This window comes from Parambassis ranga, chromosome 21, assembly GCF_900634625.1.
Source record: "Parambassis ranga chromosome 21, fParRan2.1, whole genome shotgun sequence".
NCBI classification, from domain to species: domain Eukaryota; kingdom Metazoa; phylum Chordata; class Actinopteri; family Ambassidae; genus Parambassis; species Parambassis ranga.
In genome coordinates, this window is record NC_041041.1 from 4,612,361 (window position 1) to 4,630,285 (window position 17,925).

The window sequence follows — 17,925 nt, forward strand, 5'->3', positions numbered from 1 at the left end:
GGACTATTAATTCACTTGAGAGAAATATAAGTATGTTTATGTCTGTAAAATCAAACCAACAGCTACCTTTTGTTTTTTAGACATCCTACATAAAAGCTTGGGAAAAAGACAAGACAACTATCCACATCATGCCTGATGCGATGGACATTGTTCTGGCCAGAGAAAATAAGAAACACGTCAGTGAGGTGAGGCCTAATATTTTGATATGATTATACCCATTTTGCTATAATTCACGATATAGTCTATTAGTAATGATGCTGCCCAACATCCATCATTAAAATAAATGTTATTTATTTCTCTTCAGAAACTGTACAAACTGGATAATGAGCTATCCAAGAAGAAGGGCCATAATCTTCGTGGTGATGCCATTCCAGTCCAGGCTGCCAAAGCTTCTACTGCTATTGCTAGTGATGTAAGTGTTTAAATAGTTTTTCAGTATTACTGTCTGTGCATATAGATTTTTTTATATTTGATCACATCGTCAGACTTATGTAATAACTTTTACTTTTGTTTTCTTTAGTACAAGTACAAGACTGGATACCGTAAGCAGGTCGGCCACCACATTGGTGCTCGCAGCATCCAGGACGACCCTCTGCTCATGCTGGCTCTGAACTCAGCCAAGATTGCCAGCGATGCTCTGTACAAGAAGGACTTCAACAAGTCCAAGACCAAGTTCCACCTGCCTGTGGACATGATGGCCTTTGAACTGGCCAAGAAGAACCAAAAACAGGTCAACCACTTCAACTACATCACCCGCCTGCACCAATGGACCTGTCTGCCAGACTCCACCGATGTTGTCCAGGCCAGGCATGCATATGACCTACAGAGTGATGTGAGTATGAATCCTGCCATTAATCTGTTTCCATGTTTATAGCAAATTGTAAAGTTTTAGTTTTTTTAACACAATAAATAATCTTTTAAATCCAGGCCGTGTATAAGGAGGAGCTGAAGGTACTGAGGGGCATTGGATGGGTGCCTATAGGCTCACTGGATGTTGAGAAAGTGAAGAAAGCTGGTGAGATCCTGAGTGAAAATAGGTATCGCCAGCACCCAAGCAACTTCAAGTTCAAAAGTACTACAGAGGACATGCCTATGGTGTTGGCCAAGGCAAATGCCCTGGTTAATAACAAGGTATGGAATTGTCCGTTTTGTCATCCGTCCATTTTTAGTGTATTTCATAGTTATTGTTTGATTTTCACAACATGTATTTTCTTATGACATTTGTTCAATTCTTTATTTCAAAGCAGATTTGTGTCAAAGATCTTTATTCATAATATAAACCTACATTTTACAGCAAGCTTACACTGAAGCTTGGGATAAAGATAAGACGACCGTCCATGTCATGCCTGATGCCATGGATATTCTGCTGGCCAAAGCAAACAAAGTCAACTACAGTGTGGTGAGTCTTTCTCAAGGATCCTCAGAGAAGTGATATTATTGTCATTGCCTATAATTCATCGTGTTGTTTCATATTCTTTATCAAAGATGATTAAAGCTTTTATTCTTCCCGTTATCCCAGAATATGTACAAGCAGGCAAATGAAGAGGCCAAGAAGAAGGGATATGATTTGCGCAATGATGCCATTTCTATCATTGCTGCAAGAGCTTCCAGAGACATTGCCAGTGATGTAAGATAATCAAATTTCTACTCTTTGCAACAAGCATAAATGTACAAAAATTGTATTCTTTCTTTGATTCATTTTCAATTTTAGATCATCAAAAAACAACATTGCTACAGGTGATTTAGAGTGACATGACTTTTATGGGCTGTTTTGTTCTTCTTTACCAGTACAAGTACAAGACTGGATACCGTAAGCAGGTCGGCCACCATATTGGTGCTCGCAGCATCCAGGACGATCCTCTGCTCATGCTGGCTCTGAACTCAGCCAAGATCGCCAGCGATGCTCTGTACAAGAAGGACTTCAACAAGTCCAAGACCAAGTTCCACCTGCCTGTGGACATGATGGCCTTTGAACTGGCCAAGAAGAACCAAAAACAGGTCAACCACTTCAACTACATCACCCGCCTGCACCAATGGACCTGTCTGCCAGACTCCAATGATGTTGTCCAGGCCAGGCATGCATATGACCTACAGAGTGATGTGAGTGTGAATCCTACCATTAATCTGTTTCCATGTTTATAGCAAATTTTAATTTTAACACAATAAATAATCTTGTAAATTCAGGCCGTGTATAAGGAGGAGCTGAAGGTACTGAGGGGCATTGGATGGGTGCCTATAGGCTCACTGGATGTTGAGAAGGTGAAGAAAGCTGGTGAGATCCTGAGTGAAAATAGGTATCGCCAGCACCCAAGCAACTTCAAGTTCAAAAGTACTACAGAGGACATGCCCCTGGTGTTGGCTAAGGCAAACGCCCAGGTTATGAACAAGGTATGATTTCTTTGATCCTCAAAGGTGTATTTAATACAAAACAACTCCTTTACATGTGTGTCAGACAGATACACATCTGCAGAGCTGATTACTTGATCTCTCACATCTTTAAATGTCTGCAGAAAGCATACAGTGATGCCTGGGATAAGGAGAAGACCAAGATCCACATCATGCCTGATGCTATGGATGTGCTTCTTGCCAAAGCAAACAATGTCAACTACAGTTTGGTAAGTCAATGTCTTTATGTTTTTGGTGGTCATACAAAATGTATGGATAGACAGCTTTACAGCTTTTGATTAGGCCTGGGTGACATGGTGTCACATTAATATTGTGTCATTTCTAGGTTAACAACTTCCATAATAACAGTTAAATGGCATGTGTTGAACTACATTAAACATGCATTTAGATAAAAAAAATAACATCTGTTTGATGTTTGTTGTCATTTTTTAGAAAAAGTACAGGCAGGCTCATGAAGATGCCAAGAAGAAGGGTTACGATATGCGCCATGATGCCATTCCCATCCTCGCAGCCAAGGCTTCCAGGGACATTGCCAGTGATGTAAGCTACTGGATTTTACTGCTGGGAAACATGTACTGAAATGAATCACTATACATGTTTTATATATGATCTTTTTCAAATTTATCCAGTACAAGTACAAGACTGGATACCGTAAGCAGGTCGGCCACCACATTGGTGCTCGCAGCATCCAGGACGACCCTCTGCTCATGCTGGCCCTGAACTCAGCCAAGATTGCCAGCGATGCTCTGTACAAGAAGGACTTCAACAAGTCCAAGACCAAGTTCCACCTTCCAGTGGACATGTTGGCCTTTGAACTAGCCAAGAAGAACCAGATACAGGTCAACCATGCCAACTACATCACCCGCCTGCACAACTGGACTTGCCTGCCTGACTCCAATGATGTTCGCCAGGCCAGACATGCATATGACCTTCAGAGTGATGTGAGTAAAAGCACTTGCTTTAAGATTTGAAAGGTTTTTTTTATTTGAAAAAATGTTTTTCATGTTTTTTTTAACAATAAAACATTGTTTGTGAATCCAGGCTGTGTACAAGGAGGAGCTGAAGATGTTGCAGGGTGTTGGATGGGTGCCTATAGGTTCACTGGACGTTGAGAAGGTGAAGAAAGCTGGTGAGGTTCTGAGTGAAAGAAAGTATCGCCAGCACCCAAGCAACTTCAAGTTCAAAAGCACTACCGAGGACATGCCTCTGGTGTTGGCCAAGGCAAACGCCCAGGTTATGAACAAGGTATAAAACTTATTGCCTCCAGATAATCTAATGTCTGCAAATACATAACATATAAGAAGGATTATATTGTGAAATGCTTGTCTGCATCTCTTGTAATGTGTTGTTGGTTTCTCTGACTCCAGCAAGCATATACTCAAACCTGGGATAAGGAGAAGACCAAGATCCACATTATGCCTGACGCTATGGACGTGCTTCTGGCCAAAGCAAACAATGTCAACTATAGTATGGTATGCAAAGAAAACATTCTTTTAATGTACAAATATCTGCATTACAAATGTGTGTTTCATATTGTTTGATGATTGTGTGATTGTTTGTTTACAGAAAAAATACACCCAAGCAAATGAAGATGCCAAGAAGAAGGGCTACGATTTGCGCAATGATGCCATTTCCATCATTGCAGCCAGAGCTTCCCGAGACATTGCCAGTGATGTAAGAGTTTTACTTTTAGTCATTTAACTTAAAAGTGACGCATAAAAGTTTTGATGTCTTCTCCTGTTTTGTGCTACAAAGAAGCTGTAGGGTCACCATTTTCTCATTTTTTTTAAACCTATATCATATGAACTGTAGGCTGAGTTATATAGTTTACTAAAACATAATATGTTTGTGTAAGTACTAAAAAAAATATTTTATTTTTTTATCCAGTACAAGTACAAGACTGGATACCGCAAGCAGGTCGGCCACCATATTGGTGCTCTCAGCGTCCAGGACGACCCTCTGCTCATGCTGGCTCTGAACTCAGCTAAGATTGCCAGCGATGCTCTGTACAAGAAGGACTTCAACAAGTCCAAGACCAAGTTCAACCTGCCAGTGGACATGATGGCCTTTGAACTGGCCAAGAAGAACCAGATTCAGGTCAACCACTTCAACTACATCACCCGCCTGCACCAGTGGACCTGTCTGCCAGACTCCAATGATGTTCGCCAGGCCAGGCATGCATATGACCTACAGAGTGATGTGAGTGTTCCTTACATGTTTATGTCAGCTGTTGGTTTTCTAGTCATACACAGAAATCGCATTGCTCTGTTTCTTCACAGGCTGTCTACAAAGCTGACATGAAGTGGCTCCAGGGCATGGGCTGGGTCCCCATAGGCTCACTTGATGTGGAGAAAGCAAAGAAAGCTGCAGAGGTTTTGAGTGAGAGGAAGTACCGCCAGCACCCCAGCACTGTTGCATTCACTAGTCCCACAGATGCCATGAACATAGTGCTGGCAAAGAACAATGCTTTGACAATGAACAAGGTAGAGTTTTTCATTATCGTAACTTTTAACATAATTTCATTCAGGTTTTATCCTTAGCATCAATTAATGCTATGACTTTGCTATGGTTTGTTTCAGCACCTCTACACTGAAGCATGGGAGAAAGAAAAGACCAAGCTGCACATTAATCCTGACACTCCTGAGATCGTCCTCTCTCAACAAAATGCTATCAACATGAGCAGGGTCAGTGTAATTCCTTTTGTGGAAAACTCAAAGATTAACAACTGTTTCACATTCAGGGATGCTATGAACACATTTCTTGAGGAAAGCTCTTCTGCAAAAGACCAATAATCTGAATTTACAACTTATGACAAGGATACCATTTATTAAAGTATCATTATATGTCCAATTTTGCAGAAACTCTACAGACAAGGCTTCGAGGAAACCATCAACAAAGGCTATATCCTTCCTGGAGATGCAATCTCTGTCAAGTCCGCTAAACAATCCAGGGACATCGTCAGCGACGTGAGTAATCCATCTTGCACCACTTATCTGTTTTATAATGATGTAAGTGATGTTCAAAGTGTAACACAAACCATTTTTATGCTAACTTCATCAGTACAAGTACAAGACTGGATACCGTAAGCAGGTCGGCCACCACATCGGTGCTCGCAGCTGCCAGGACGACCCTCTGATCATGCTGGCTCTGAACTCAGCCAAGATTGCCAGTGATGCTCTGTACAAGAAGGACTTCAACAAGTCCAAGACCAAGTTTAACCTGCCTGTGGACATGCTGAATCTTGAGCTGGCCAAGAAATGCCAGATCCAAGTCAATGACTTCAACTACAGAACTCACCTGCACCAATGGACTTGCCTGCCAGACTCCAATGATGTTCGCCAGGCCAGGCATGCATATGACCTACAGAGCGATGTGAGCCCCTCTGTGATGCATCCAGTGTTTCACACCATGTTACTGTGTTTATGTTTATGTTTCACTGTACATGTATGTGTTTTCTCCAACAGGCTGTCTACAAAGCTGACCTGGTTGACGTTGTTGGCGTAGGATGGGTCCCAATAGGTTCACTGGATGTCCTGAAGGCCAAGCAAGCTGCAAAGATTCTCAGTGAACGTCTCTACAGACAGAAGCCAGACACACTGAGTTATAAGACTGACATGACCTCCATGCCTATGGTCTTAGCCAAAGCTAATGCTGATGTCCTCAACAAGGTAAAAACAAAAGAGTCAATTCCTGTTTTAGCTCTTGACTAATTGTTTCATCTATTCCTTGTGATAACAATTTGTATTTTTCTTTCTCACCACAGAAAAACTACATTGCAGCTTGGGAGGCAGATAAAACTAAGAATCATGTGACCCCGGACTTGCCTGAGCTGCTGCTTTCCAAAGCTAATGCTTACAACATCAGCAACGTAGGTTTCTTTTTTGATGTTATCTAGTTATTTTACTTTGATGGTTCCTTTTATAAGACATCTGTTTTTATTTCTTTTACAGAAACTATACAAAGAGGCTGTAGAGAAGATGTTCAAAAAGGGCTACAACCTCAAACCTGATGCTATCTCTGTTGTTGCTGCTAAACATGGAAGAGAAATCATCAGTGATGTATGTAACATAATATCTTTCAGTTGCTCTTGTAATGCGATGATATTTATATTGTTAACTATCTGTCTTTTTCTCTCCACAGTATAAATACAAGACAGGATACCGTAAGCAGGTCGGCCACCACATCGGTGCTCGCAGCTGCCAGGACGACCCTCTGATCATGCTGGCTTTGAACTCAGGCAAGATTGCCAGTGATGCTCTGTACAAGAAGGACTTTAACAAGTCCAAGACTAAGTTCAACCTGCCAGTGGACATGCTGAATCTTGAGTTGGCCAAGAAATGCCAGATCCAAGTCAACGACTTCAACTACAGAACTCATCTGCACAACTGGACTTGCCTGCCAGACTCCAATGATGTTCGCCAGGCCAGGCATGCTTATAACCTGCAGAGTGATGTGAGTAATGAGAATCTTTTTTAAATATGTCATCTGCATTCTCGCCAATAGATAGCTAGGATAGGCTCCAGTCTGTCCTACAGGAGAAAGCGGGGTTTAGAAGATGGATAAATGGATGGATATTATCTGCATTCACATTTTGTTTTTCACTGAACAAGTGTGCCCTCTCTTTTTCCCCTAATTATAGGCTGTTTACAAGGCTGACATGGAATGGGTAAAGGGTACAGGATGGGTTCCCATTGGTTCAATTGATGTGGAGAAAGCCAAGAAAGCAGCAGAGATCCTGAGTGAAAGGAAGTACCGTCAGCCTCCCAGCAACTTCAAGTTCACTGCAAAGACGAGTGACATGCCATATGCTCTTGCTCAAGCTAATGCCCAGATCATGGACAAGGTATGGATAGCTCATCTCATTTATTATTATGAGTGGCTGCAGCAGCTTTGAATGTTTAACATCAAAGAGAATAACTAACAAAGACCTGATTGTTCAATAATGTTCAATGACCCCTCTGTTTACAGAAAGCATACACTGCTGCTTGGGATAAGGATAAGACCAAGCTCCATGTCTTAGCTGACACTCCAGAGATCCTCCTGGCTAAGCAGAATAAACTCAACACCAGTCTGGTAAGGCAGTTTCTTGTCACATAGTTCTAAACCGAGAAATCACACTTTATATTGTGTTGGAAAACACACTGTGTAAATGTCACACCAACAACACTCTTTTTTTCAGAAATATTACCGTGAAGGCTTTGTGGACGCCATCAACAAGGGCTACTTCCTTCCCAAAGATGCAATTTCTGTTTTGGCAGCAAGGGCCTCCCGGGACATCGTCAGTGATGTAAGTTTGTAAACCTCTTTTGAAGAGGTCAGCATTATATCATTGCAGATATGCAGTGTTGTGAATGTATTTTAAGACTGACATATTTCTATTTTAAATTTTCAGTACAAATACAAAGCTGGTTTCCGCAAGCAGTGTGGCCATCATATCGGTGCCCTCAGTGTTAAAGATGACCCACTGATTATGTTGGCCGCTCATGCAGCCAAGATCTCTAGCGACAATATCTATAAGAAGGACTTCAACAAGACCAAGACTAAGTTCAACCTCCCAGTTGACATGCTGACAATTGAACTGGCCAAGAAATGTCAGATCCAAGTCAACGACTTTAACTACAGAACTCACCTGCATCAGTGGACTTGCCTGCCAGACTCCAACGATGTGGTTCAGGCTAGAAAGGTCTACGACCTGCAGAGTGATGTAAGCACAGTCCTTTTTGAGACACCCTGCAGTACATAAAATGCGAAACCTACATAAAAAACTGTATTTCCCAATGCTAATACTGATATTTGTTTTCTAGGCTGTGTACAAAGCTGATATGGAGTGGCTGAGAGGATGTGGCTGGTCACCTCAGGACTCTGTGGATGTCCTCAAAGCTAGACATGCCCAGGTTATTCTCAATGAGAGGCTCTACCGCCAGCCCCCAAGCACTGTCAAGTTCACCAGCGTTGTTGACCTCCCAGCTATTGTCTTGTCCAAGCAAAATGCTGAAAACCTCAGTGAGGTAAGTAAATGCTTTTTATTAGTGGAATCTAATATCTGTGTAAGTGAGTGTCTCAAACATGTTAGGTTAATGTTTTTTTTTATCCAACAGAGGAAATACAAGGAGGTCTGGGAGAAAGAAAAGCTCACTATTCACGTGCCTCATAACGCACCCAGCTTTGAACTCTCCAAGGCCAATGCTGTCAATATCAGTAATGTAAGTGTGTATTATTATTTGCACTGTACCACCCTAATTTGATGAAATATACATATATATATATATATATATATACATGTATTCTTATCACATTTCTTGTTTTTTGCAGAAACTGTACACAAAGTCATGGGATGACCAGAAGGCCAAAGGCTACCATATCAAGCAAGATGCCATCTCTGTGCTGAAGGCTAGAGCCTCCAGAGATATCATCAGTGATGTATGGAAAAGAACTCCCTAAAATGGATTAATGAATGATCTACTTGTAGAATTTTCTGACTTGTTCTCTCTTTTTTTATTTAGTATAAATACCATGAGGGATACCGTAAGCAGGTCGGCCACCACATCGGTGCTCGCAGCTGCCAGGACGATCCTCTGATCGTGCTGGCTCTGAACTCAGCCAAGATCGCCAGTGATGCTCTGTACAAGAAGGACTTCAACAAGTCCAAGACCAAGTTCAACCTGCCAGTGGACATGCTGAATCTTGAGCTGGCCAAGAAATGCCAGATCCAAGTCAACGACTTCAACTACAGAACTCATCTGCACAACTGGACCTGCCTGCCAGACTCCAATGATGTTGTGCAGGCTAGAAAGGCTTATGATCTCCAGAGTGATGTAAGTTCACAGTGATGCATGTGGATATTTTTATGATTATTGTCTGTAGAAATTACATGTATGGGGAAAAAAACATGGTTTGTTTCCTCAGGCTGTGTACAAAGCTGATATGGAGTGGATACGTGGATGTGGATGGATACCCCATGAAAGTGTGGAGGTGATGAAGGTGAAGCATGCACAGAAGGTCCTGGCTGAGGTAAGTATGGCACCTGACCAACCTTAAAGTGATACACATCCTTAGAAATATCATATATTGATCTAAAAAAATGTATGTCTTTTCATGAACTCTTATTTGTCTTTCTTTTTTGTACAGAGAGGTTACAGGGTCAAGTTGGATGAGCAGAAATTCACAGTCCCAACTGACAGAATTGACATGATCTGTGCCAAGAATGCTGCTGATGTCCTCAATGAGGTTAGGATGACTCTACTAATTAAAATATACTGTTTTAATATGTATTTTATGTGTTTTTGATAACCAAGTTTTGCCTTTTTTTACTGCTCAGGCTAAATACCGTCAGGCCTGGCACCAGGACAAGATCAAATATTCATTGGTGGAAACTCCAGGTCTTGCCACAGCCAGAGAAGTAGCTAAGAACGTTCACCCGGTAAGACTGGCCCCTTATGGGAGCTGCATAGTTCACTTCTTAATACTTTTCCCTCAGCAGTATTTTTTACTGATTTTCATCTCTTGTAGAAACTGTACACCAAAGCATGGGACAGTGTCAAAGCCACAGGCTACTTCATGCCTGGAGATGCTGTGCCAATCAAGCAGTGCATCCATACATCTAAAGTGCAGAGTCATGTGAGTAGTGGGTCAAAGTTGCAACTTTTTGTTTTTAAATTTTAATTAAACTGACATCACTTATCCTTACTTTTTGCCCTGCAGCATAAGTACCTTGAGTCATACCGCAAGCAGGTCGGCCACCACATCGGTGCCCGCAGCATCCAGGACGACCCTCTGCTCATGCTGGCTCTGAATTCAGCCAAGATCGCCAGTGATGCTCTGTACAAGAAGGACTTCAACAAGTCCAAGACCAAGTTCAACCTGCCAGTGGACATGCTCCAGTTTGAACTAGCCAAGAAATGCCAAAAGCAAGTCAACGACGACAACTACAGAACTCACCTGCACCAATGGACTTGCCTGCCAGACTCCAATGATGTTCGCCAGGCCCGCAAAGCCTATGACCTGCAAAGCGATGTGAGTCAACAGGCACATTCACGGGATAAAATAACAGACATTTCTGTCTTAATCTCCTGACACAGATCTTATCTTCCGTCTACAGAATGTGTACAAGGCTGATATGGAATGGATTCGTGGTTGTGGATGGGTAGCAGCTGACTCCGTTGACCATGTCAAGGTCAAGAAGGCCCAGGAGATTCTCAATGAGGTATGTTAATTATATTACATACTAAAGTTCCTGTTTCATCACTTTTTTTTTTCATCATGTTTGGTGTCACCTCTTTGTACCTAATCTTTATGTTTTGTTATTTGCAGAGACTTTACACGAAGCATGCCAAAGAATGCTTCGGAAAATTCTCCCTCATTGTGGACCGCCCTGAGATCGTCCTGGCAAAGACAAACGCTGCTAACCTCAGTGATGTATGTAATTATGCCACGTCGGCTTCATATTAAACAGAATATTCACAAGTAAATCTAAGTTACGGTTATTTTCTTCTTTCTAATATAGCTGAAGTACAAAGAGACATTCAATGCAGAGAAGGGTCGCTACATTGGCTCAGAAGATACTCCTCAGCTGGCCCATAGCAGGGAAGTGGCCAAGATCATCAGTGAGGTAATGTATAATAATGCGTTAATTTAAAATGTTTGTATGTCAATATTATGTCAGGCTTTCCTTAATCATCTTCCTTCTTTTGATTTCAGAAACTCTACAAATCAGACTGGGACAACACTAAGGCTACAGGCTACCAGCTGAACCAGGAATACATCCCACTGCTCACCTGCAGGAGAGGCAGGGACAATGCCAGTGATGTGAGTGTCTGCGGTAGTCAGTGTTAACAAAATAACCTTTTCTTCTTACTGTATGCAAACAAAACTGATACACTTGTATTAAATGCTGTTAGGCCAAGTACAAGGATTTGCACGAGAAGGCCAAGGGTCACTACATGGCTGGAACTCTGGTGGACTTCCCTGATGTGATGCGCTGCGGCGACCAGGAGAAAAACAAGGGACTGGTAAGACTGTTTTTTTTCCTGTTTTCCTGATACATGTTGATTATTTTGCAAGGCACGTTAAAAGAAAACATTACACACTGATACTACCTTTGGTTAATATTTATTGTTAACTTTATAACTTGATGTCTTCTACAGAGGCTCTACCAGAAGGACTACCATCACACCAAGACCAAGACCCACATTCCACCTGACATCATCCTTAACCGGGTTGCTAAGCGCAACCAGGACATGCTGAGCGATGTCCTGTACCGCACCTACCTGCACCAGTGGACATGTCATCCTGAACAGGAGGACGCCATCCGTGCCCGCAAGACCAATGAGATTCTCAGTGATGTAAGTCCTCCTTCTGTGCACATCTGTGGTCTGTGGTAGAAGATAGCTCTGTTATTTGGGGTCTTCAAAACAATCAGGGTGCTCTTTCCATCACGGGACATTATTCTAATGTGATGTTATTTTATAGGTGTTCTACAAGGATGACCTGAACTGGATGAAGGGCATTGGTTGCTATGTGTGGGACACACCAGAGATTGTTCGTGCGAAGAAGGCTTATGAGCTGCAAAGTGATGTGAGTAACAACAGAGAGGTTCATAATGTTTGCTGTAATAAGGTTTGATTTTGTTTAATTAACATTTTGTAAAATGTTCTCACACAGCTTAAATACAGAAATGAAGCCAAGAAAGAATTCAACAACTACTCCATTGTGACAGACACTCCTGTTTATGTGACTGCTATTTTGGGTCACACCTGGGCCAGTGAGGTGAGTGAGCTACAAATGAATACAAAATAATGTAAACCATGTTAAGAGTAGATAAAAAAAAATATATTCCTCTTTGACAGCTCAACTACAGGGAGGCGTATCACAAGGAGAAGCACTTGTACACCACCGTTCTGGATACCTACGATTATGCCAGATGCCACAACTTCAAATATTTCTTCAGCAATGTGAGTAAATAGACGTCTAATTTATGAAATTTAAGATATCTTCTATCTATTTGAGTGTCATTTTTAATTGTAATTATTTTTTGGCTTGTTTGTCAACAGAAAAACTACACTGCTGCTTGGGACAAAATCAAAGCAAAGGGCTACCAGATTCCACATGACTCACATGCTTTGAAACATGCCAAACTACAAAAAGTTATTCTTAGCAATGTAAGTGTCATTTTGAGTTCTGTTGATGTCATTCCATATTATTATTATTATTATTTTAAGATTTGCTTCTCCCGAGTTTAACTTTTGGAGACAATATGAATCTTCTTCCCCATTAGGTGAAGTACAAGGAGGATTATGAGAAGTTCAAAACCCTCTACACTCTGCCCAATTCTCTGGAGGAAGATCCTGCCACAGCTCGTTGCGTCAAGGCTGGAAAGTTGGTCCTTGATGTAAGTTAGATTTATTTTGAAGAGGACATATGCATGCACCTGTGCAGATTTATTGTACATATAGTACATGACATTGTTGTGTGTCTTCACAGCGTCTGTACAAGGAGAAATATGAAAAGACCAAGGCTAAGAACCACATCCCTCCAGACATGCTGGAGATCCTTTCTGCTCGCAACACCCAGTCCACCGTCAGTGGCATCAACTACCGCAAGTATCTGCATCAGTGGGTCTGCCTGCCTGACATGCAGGTGTACGTTCAAGCGCGGAAAGTCAATGAACAGCTCAGTGATGTAAGTAACTGTAACTGCACACCCACATACACATTCTTGCTCATAGTTTGTACGTTTTAAACACACGCAACTTGTGTAACCCCTCCACAGATCTTCTACAAGGATGATCTGAACTGGCTGAAGGGTATCGGCTGCTATGCCTGGGACACACCGGAGATAATCCGTGTCAAGAATTCTGGTAATCTTCAGAGTGAGGTTAGCCAACTTTCTTTATCTTTATCTTTTCATGTTTATCTTCTATAGAACAGTAGTTCTAATAATACTTTACTGGACTTTTTAACTGATGGCCACACTTTTATTCCAGATTAAGTACAGAGCCAAGGGTATTGAGTCTTTCAAGGAGTACTCTGTGGTGACGGATACTCCAGTGTATGAGACGGCCAAGCAGAATGCTCAGAACCTGAGCGATGTAAGTAATTTTGCTAAATTTTTGCTTTTTTATCATCTATTTTCCTAAAAATAAAAAAAAGCTCATACATCTCTTCTTTTGTTTTCCGTTTTTCAGCTGCACTACCGCTATGATTACAACGCCAACGTCAAGGGCACCAACACCGCTCCAGCTGTTACCATTGACACAGAAAGAGCACGCCTAGCCAACTACATCCAGAGTGACGTAAGATCACATTCCCTAAAATTCATCTGTTTCTTTTCAAGTTCTAGAAGGATGGTGCACCCTGCACAAATACACCTATTTTTATGCTTTAGTGGACCATATTTTGATACATCTACTTCAGGCCTATGAAGTTAACTGATTTTTACAGCAGTATTTTTCATTTTTTAATCAATATAATCATCTAAATGTATTAATATTTATCAAAAAATAAAAAGCGAATGTTACACTACAATCACATCTGTTGTATATATATATGTTTTTCACATTGAAAGGCACCTCACCCTATGTGTTGGCTTCTTTCAGAACTGGTACAAGGAGGCCAACAAACACTTCATGCCCACTGGTTACTCCCTGACCCATGACACCCCACTCATCAAGCAGGTTAAGAGGAACAGCTTTGTCACCAGCAATGTAAGTCTCACCTAGTCTTTAATTGTTTAATGCAGTTTACTCATTCTGACTTTTTGTTGTTCCTGAATCACACATGTTTGCTCTTATCTGCTCAGGTGAAGTATAAGGAGGCCTATGAGATGATGAAGGCCAAGGCCTACACTCTTCATCCAGAGGGTGTCAACTTTGTAAACGCAAGGAAGGCTAACAAGATCTCCAATGAAGTAAGCAGACACACTCGTGTTAATGGAGATTTGTAAAAATCATTTGGGATATTTTTGCTCGTTAAGACAGTCGCCCCCTAATGGACATCTTTGTCTTCTACAGCGTCTATATCGTGAGCTGTACCACAAACAGAAGGACAAGATCCACACAACCTACAACACTCCTGATATCAAACAAGTCAAGATGAACCAGGAGCACCTCAGTGACGTATGGAACTATTTACACGTTGACTAGTAACTATTCAAGTTTCCACTTTGAATCTTTTATTGCTTGATGTTCATGGCGCCTTTCCTGTTCTCCTTCACCCTAGTTGTGCTACAAAGAGAAATTCTACAACAGCAGAGGCCAGCTGATCTCCATGCCTATTACACCTGAGCTCATGCACTGTTACCATGTCAATCAGATCACCAGTGAGGTATAGTAAAAAAAAAAAAAGGAACACACATCTTGACACCAGTCGTCGCAAAATTAACTGAACTAAATGATTTTGTGTTCTTAGCTGAAATACAAAGAGGATCTGATGTGGCTGAGGGGTCTTGGCTGCTTCTTGTACGACACTCCTGAGATGGTCCACGTCCGAAACATCACCAAGTTCAAGGTAGGCAGTATCTGTCTTTTTAGTGCATATTCAGCTTTCTCCAGTGGCATCACCATCACTTGTATAACCTGTGTTTTTTTCATGTTTATAGGTCAACTATCCAGTGGAGGCCAAGAAGAACCTGGCTAACTACTCTGTGGTCCTGGACACACCCGAGTATAAGCGTGTGACTGAGCTGAAGACACACATGAGCAACGTAAGTTGTTTTCTTGAACTCTTTCTATGTAGCTTCTTATAGTGTCTTCTAAAGCTTATTAGAAAAAAGTTTCATTGAGCATCTGTCTTTTTATGTTTTTTGCTTTTTAGCTGATCTACAAAGCCCAGAGCAAGGAGGAAATGTCCAAGGTTTCCTCCACTGGGGACTCTTTGGACATTATGAGAGTCAGGTGGGCCCAGCAGCTGACCAACAAGGTAAGTCCTAACACAGCACAGGCAGTATTATCTGGGAAGTAGGTGACTTTTCTGGTTATCTGATCTCTTTGTTTGTTGTGCTGTATAGTTCCTGTACACAGATCTGGCTGCAAGGGAGAGAGCTCACTTCACTCCAGAGTCGGAAACTCCACATATGGGCCATGCCAGAAAAATGAAGATGGTCTACAGTGAGGTAAATCATTTTATCTTCATTACTGCTACTAAAACAATACATCTAACTCTGCTCTAAAACAAATTCCTGATACACTGCAAAATGTAATTCTTCCCTTAGAACAAATACAAAGAGCAGTATGAGAAGATGAAGCACAGGTACACTGCCATTGCTGACACACCCCTCCTGATCCGTGCCAAGAAGGCCTACCTCCAGTCCAGTGATGTGAGTACGCTTATTGAAAAACCTATGAATATGTACTTGACATTAAAAAACACCTGACACAGTGTTTTGTTTTATTTGTCTTCAGCTGCGTTACAAAGAATCCTTTGAGCTCGCCAAGGGCCACTACCGCACAGTCAAGGATGCTCTGGACATCATCATCCACCGCAGAGTCACTGATGACATCAGTGAGGTCAGCAGTTCAACTTAGTTGGTTTATAATTGTTATGAACATTATTATTTAGTCAATGTGCATTTTTTTAATAAGGATCTTTTTCTCCATCTCTCCACCTCAGGTTAAATACAGAGAGAAGTACATTAACTCTCTGGGAACATGGAAGTCTATCCCCGACCGTCCTGAGTTCTTCTTCAGCAGAATTGTCAGTGATAATGTCAGCAATGTGAGTATCCTTAACTTCTACTCATAAAATCACAAAATCCTATATTAAAATGGTCACACTGTTCAATGAAATCATTTTTATTTAACTCTTTTTTTTAGGTCAAGTACAAAGAGGACCTGGATTGGCTGAAGGGTATTGGCTGCTATGTGTGGGACACACCTGAGCTGGTCCAGGCTGAGAGGAACAAGTCACTGTACAGTGAGGTGAGGGAGCAATTCCATTTATTATAATGTTTAGCATATTTATTTCACTCACTATCCTGCATATGATTCACATTATTGATCTAGATCTATCTTTTTGTAATCTGCAAGGATCTGTGTTGAATGTTCCTAATGATAATACTTTTATGTTTTTGGTAACAGAGACTCTACAAATCTTCCTTTGAGAAGAACAGAGGCAACTTCAAGTATACTTGCGACACTCCGTTCTTCCAGGCTGCCAAGCAGGCCTCCATTCTCATCAACGATGTGAGTCCTTTCATTCTTTAACCCAATGCTGTATTTCATATTTTGATTGAATTCATAGACACTCGAATTTTTAACCACAATTTATGTCTTTGTGCATTTCTATTGGACTCTCACCTCAGAGGTAAAAGACTGTAAATGACTGGTATCATTTCATTAGTGCATATGTGTTCTTTAATGTGTACCCACAAACCCAAAAGTTTAAAATGTCTTCACATTGTTCTGATCTTCCTTTGTTCCCTCTAAGTCTCATTACATCAGAACAGCATTGTTTTCTGGACCTTTGTTTTTAACCCCCTTCTGACATTCTGAGCAGAGGGTCTACAGAGCTAATTATGAGAAGACCAAGGATAAGTTCACTATAACTACAGATGATCCTAGATACCAGCTGGCCAGGGAGAACAACAAGATGAGCCAGGTAAACGCCCTGGTTCTGTGGCACGACCAGCCTGCTTTCACCGGTCCGCTCCTTCAGACCTCGGACTCTGGTGCATGAAGTTGTCAACAGACCTGCTGGGGGTGGTCGTCGCATGGCATTGAATAGTTCTTACAACTTGAAAAACTTCTCTCTCTCACTCTGCTTGTTATCTTTCCTACTTTTTGTCTCACACAGGTTACAGTAAATGGTGGCACTCAAATAGCAGCTTGAATGCTATGTTGAGTGAGCATGTGTCTCTGTTACCTGTTCTCTCAGAAAGACAGTTTTATTGATAAAAGGAAACTTTGCATTACTGATGTCTGTCACACTGAGGGAACAGATAAAGAGACCATCAGCTCCATTGTCACACTTGGATCTCCGGAGTCCACCTCCAGTCCTCCCAGTGTTACTGCTGTGTTTCTTCTCTGACCTCAACTATGGCATGCTGTGTGTGTTTCTATGTTGTCTATGTGGACAGGCCATGTATAAATCCAGAGCAAAGGAACTACTAAAAGGTGGCTGCAATGAGCTATTCCGCCCAGACATCCTCACAGCCCTTTACCAGTCCATTCAGGGCAGTAAGGTAAACAGCCAAAGAGCAGCAAGCCTCTGATCTCTGTGCTTTCATAGGAGAAGGTCACCCAGGTTACTTTGGTCTTCCCTGCTGTATCTGGATAAAGTCTCATCACCTTAAAAACCCATCAGTCCATTAAAAGTTGTTTCCTATCTATCTTTTCTATCCACACATCCCACCATTTTTCATTCTCTAATCTCTCCATCACTTATTCTTCACCTATCTTCATGATATCTTTCATCATTGATAACTCGGCTTATAGTGTCTGGCTGCAGACACACATATCTACGTACTGTCAGAAATGCAACAAGCTGCAATTTTTGGCTTTTAAAAGACATGTTTTTATGGCTACCT

At 41.5% G+C, this 17,925-nt stretch overlaps 1 protein-coding gene across 16 annotated transcripts in view; it reads left to right on the forward strand.

Annotated features, from left to right (window-relative positions):
- The window catches only part of neb (nebulin), a 48,202-nt gene that overhangs the window by 15,502 nt on the left and 14,775 nt on the right, over positions 1 to 17,925 (forward strand). For 11 of the 16 annotated variants that reach the window (XM_028394540.1, XM_028394544.1, XM_028394547.1 and 8 more), the window contains 65 exons: positions 81 to 185; positions 305 to 412; positions 521 to 832; positions 928 to 1,131; positions 1,295 to 1,399; positions 1,520 to 1,627; positions 1,789 to 2,100; positions 2,185 to 2,388; positions 2,511 to 2,615; positions 2,839 to 2,946; positions 3,036 to 3,347; positions 3,448 to 3,651; positions 3,774 to 3,878; positions 3,973 to 4,080; positions 4,294 to 4,605; positions 4,686 to 4,889; positions 4,986 to 5,090; positions 5,265 to 5,372; positions 5,467 to 5,778; positions 5,871 to 6,074; positions 6,170 to 6,274; positions 6,357 to 6,464; positions 6,547 to 6,858; positions 7,046 to 7,249; positions 7,375 to 7,479; positions 7,586 to 7,693; positions 7,799 to 8,110; positions 8,211 to 8,414; positions 8,505 to 8,609; positions 8,719 to 8,826; positions 8,910 to 9,221; positions 9,313 to 9,417; positions 9,535 to 9,633; positions 9,725 to 9,826; positions 9,916 to 10,023; positions 10,108 to 10,419; positions 10,505 to 10,609; positions 10,717 to 10,821; positions 10,910 to 11,014; positions 11,104 to 11,211; positions 11,304 to 11,414; positions 11,550 to 11,747; positions 11,875 to 11,979; positions 12,067 to 12,171; positions 12,252 to 12,356; positions 12,456 to 12,563; positions 12,680 to 12,793; positions 12,886 to 13,083; positions 13,174 to 13,278; positions 13,388 to 13,492; positions 13,589 to 13,696; positions 14,000 to 14,107; positions 14,203 to 14,310; positions 14,414 to 14,518; positions 14,622 to 14,726; positions 14,811 to 14,909; positions 15,001 to 15,105; positions 15,216 to 15,320; positions 15,409 to 15,513; positions 15,613 to 15,717; positions 15,803 to 15,907; positions 16,011 to 16,115; positions 16,214 to 16,318; positions 16,478 to 16,582; positions 17,476 to 17,580. In XM_028394540.1, coding sequence (XP_028250341.1) covers positions 81 to 185; positions 305 to 412; positions 521 to 832; positions 928 to 1,131; positions 1,295 to 1,399; positions 1,520 to 1,627; positions 1,789 to 2,100; positions 2,185 to 2,388; positions 2,511 to 2,615; positions 2,839 to 2,946; positions 3,036 to 3,347; positions 3,448 to 3,651; positions 3,774 to 3,878; positions 3,973 to 4,080; positions 4,294 to 4,605; positions 4,686 to 4,889; positions 4,986 to 5,090; positions 5,265 to 5,372; positions 5,467 to 5,778; positions 5,871 to 6,074; positions 6,170 to 6,274; positions 6,357 to 6,464; positions 6,547 to 6,858; positions 7,046 to 7,249; positions 7,375 to 7,479; positions 7,586 to 7,693; positions 7,799 to 8,110; positions 8,211 to 8,414; positions 8,505 to 8,609; positions 8,719 to 8,826; positions 8,910 to 9,221; positions 9,313 to 9,417; positions 9,535 to 9,633; positions 9,725 to 9,826; positions 9,916 to 10,023; positions 10,108 to 10,419; positions 10,505 to 10,609; positions 10,717 to 10,821; positions 10,910 to 11,014; positions 11,104 to 11,211; positions 11,304 to 11,414; positions 11,550 to 11,747; positions 11,875 to 11,979; positions 12,067 to 12,171; positions 12,252 to 12,356; positions 12,456 to 12,563; positions 12,680 to 12,793; positions 12,886 to 13,083; positions 13,174 to 13,278; positions 13,388 to 13,492; positions 13,589 to 13,696; positions 14,000 to 14,107; positions 14,203 to 14,310; positions 14,414 to 14,518; positions 14,622 to 14,726; positions 14,811 to 14,909; positions 15,001 to 15,105; positions 15,216 to 15,320; positions 15,409 to 15,513; positions 15,613 to 15,717; positions 15,803 to 15,907; positions 16,011 to 16,115; positions 16,214 to 16,318; positions 16,478 to 16,582; positions 17,476 to 17,580 — 9,609 coding nt within the window. Of the gene's footprint in view, positions 1 to 80; positions 186 to 304; positions 413 to 520; positions 833 to 927; positions 1,132 to 1,294; positions 1,400 to 1,519; positions 1,628 to 1,788; positions 2,101 to 2,184; positions 2,389 to 2,510; positions 2,616 to 2,838; positions 2,947 to 3,035; positions 3,348 to 3,447; positions 3,652 to 3,773; positions 3,879 to 3,972; positions 4,081 to 4,293; positions 4,606 to 4,685; positions 4,890 to 4,985; positions 5,091 to 5,264; positions 5,373 to 5,466; positions 5,779 to 5,870; positions 6,075 to 6,169; positions 6,275 to 6,356; positions 6,465 to 6,546; positions 6,859 to 7,045; positions 7,250 to 7,374; positions 7,480 to 7,585; positions 7,694 to 7,798; positions 8,111 to 8,210; positions 8,415 to 8,504; positions 8,610 to 8,718; positions 8,827 to 8,909; positions 9,222 to 9,312; positions 9,418 to 9,534; positions 9,634 to 9,724; positions 9,827 to 9,915; positions 10,024 to 10,107; positions 10,420 to 10,504; positions 10,610 to 10,716; positions 10,822 to 10,909; positions 11,015 to 11,103; positions 11,212 to 11,303; positions 11,415 to 11,549; positions 11,748 to 11,874; positions 11,980 to 12,066; positions 12,172 to 12,251; positions 12,357 to 12,455; positions 12,564 to 12,679; positions 12,794 to 12,885; positions 13,084 to 13,173; positions 13,279 to 13,387; positions 13,493 to 13,588; positions 13,697 to 13,999; positions 14,108 to 14,202; positions 14,311 to 14,413; positions 14,519 to 14,621; positions 14,727 to 14,810; positions 14,910 to 15,000; positions 15,106 to 15,215; positions 15,321 to 15,408; positions 15,514 to 15,612; positions 15,718 to 15,802; positions 15,908 to 16,010; positions 16,116 to 16,213; positions 16,319 to 16,477; positions 16,583 to 16,895; positions 16,998 to 17,475; positions 17,581 to 17,925 lie in introns of all 16 variants that reach the window. The other 5 variants (XM_028394542.1, XM_028394556.1, XM_028394545.1 and 2 more) reach the window with 3 other exon arrangements.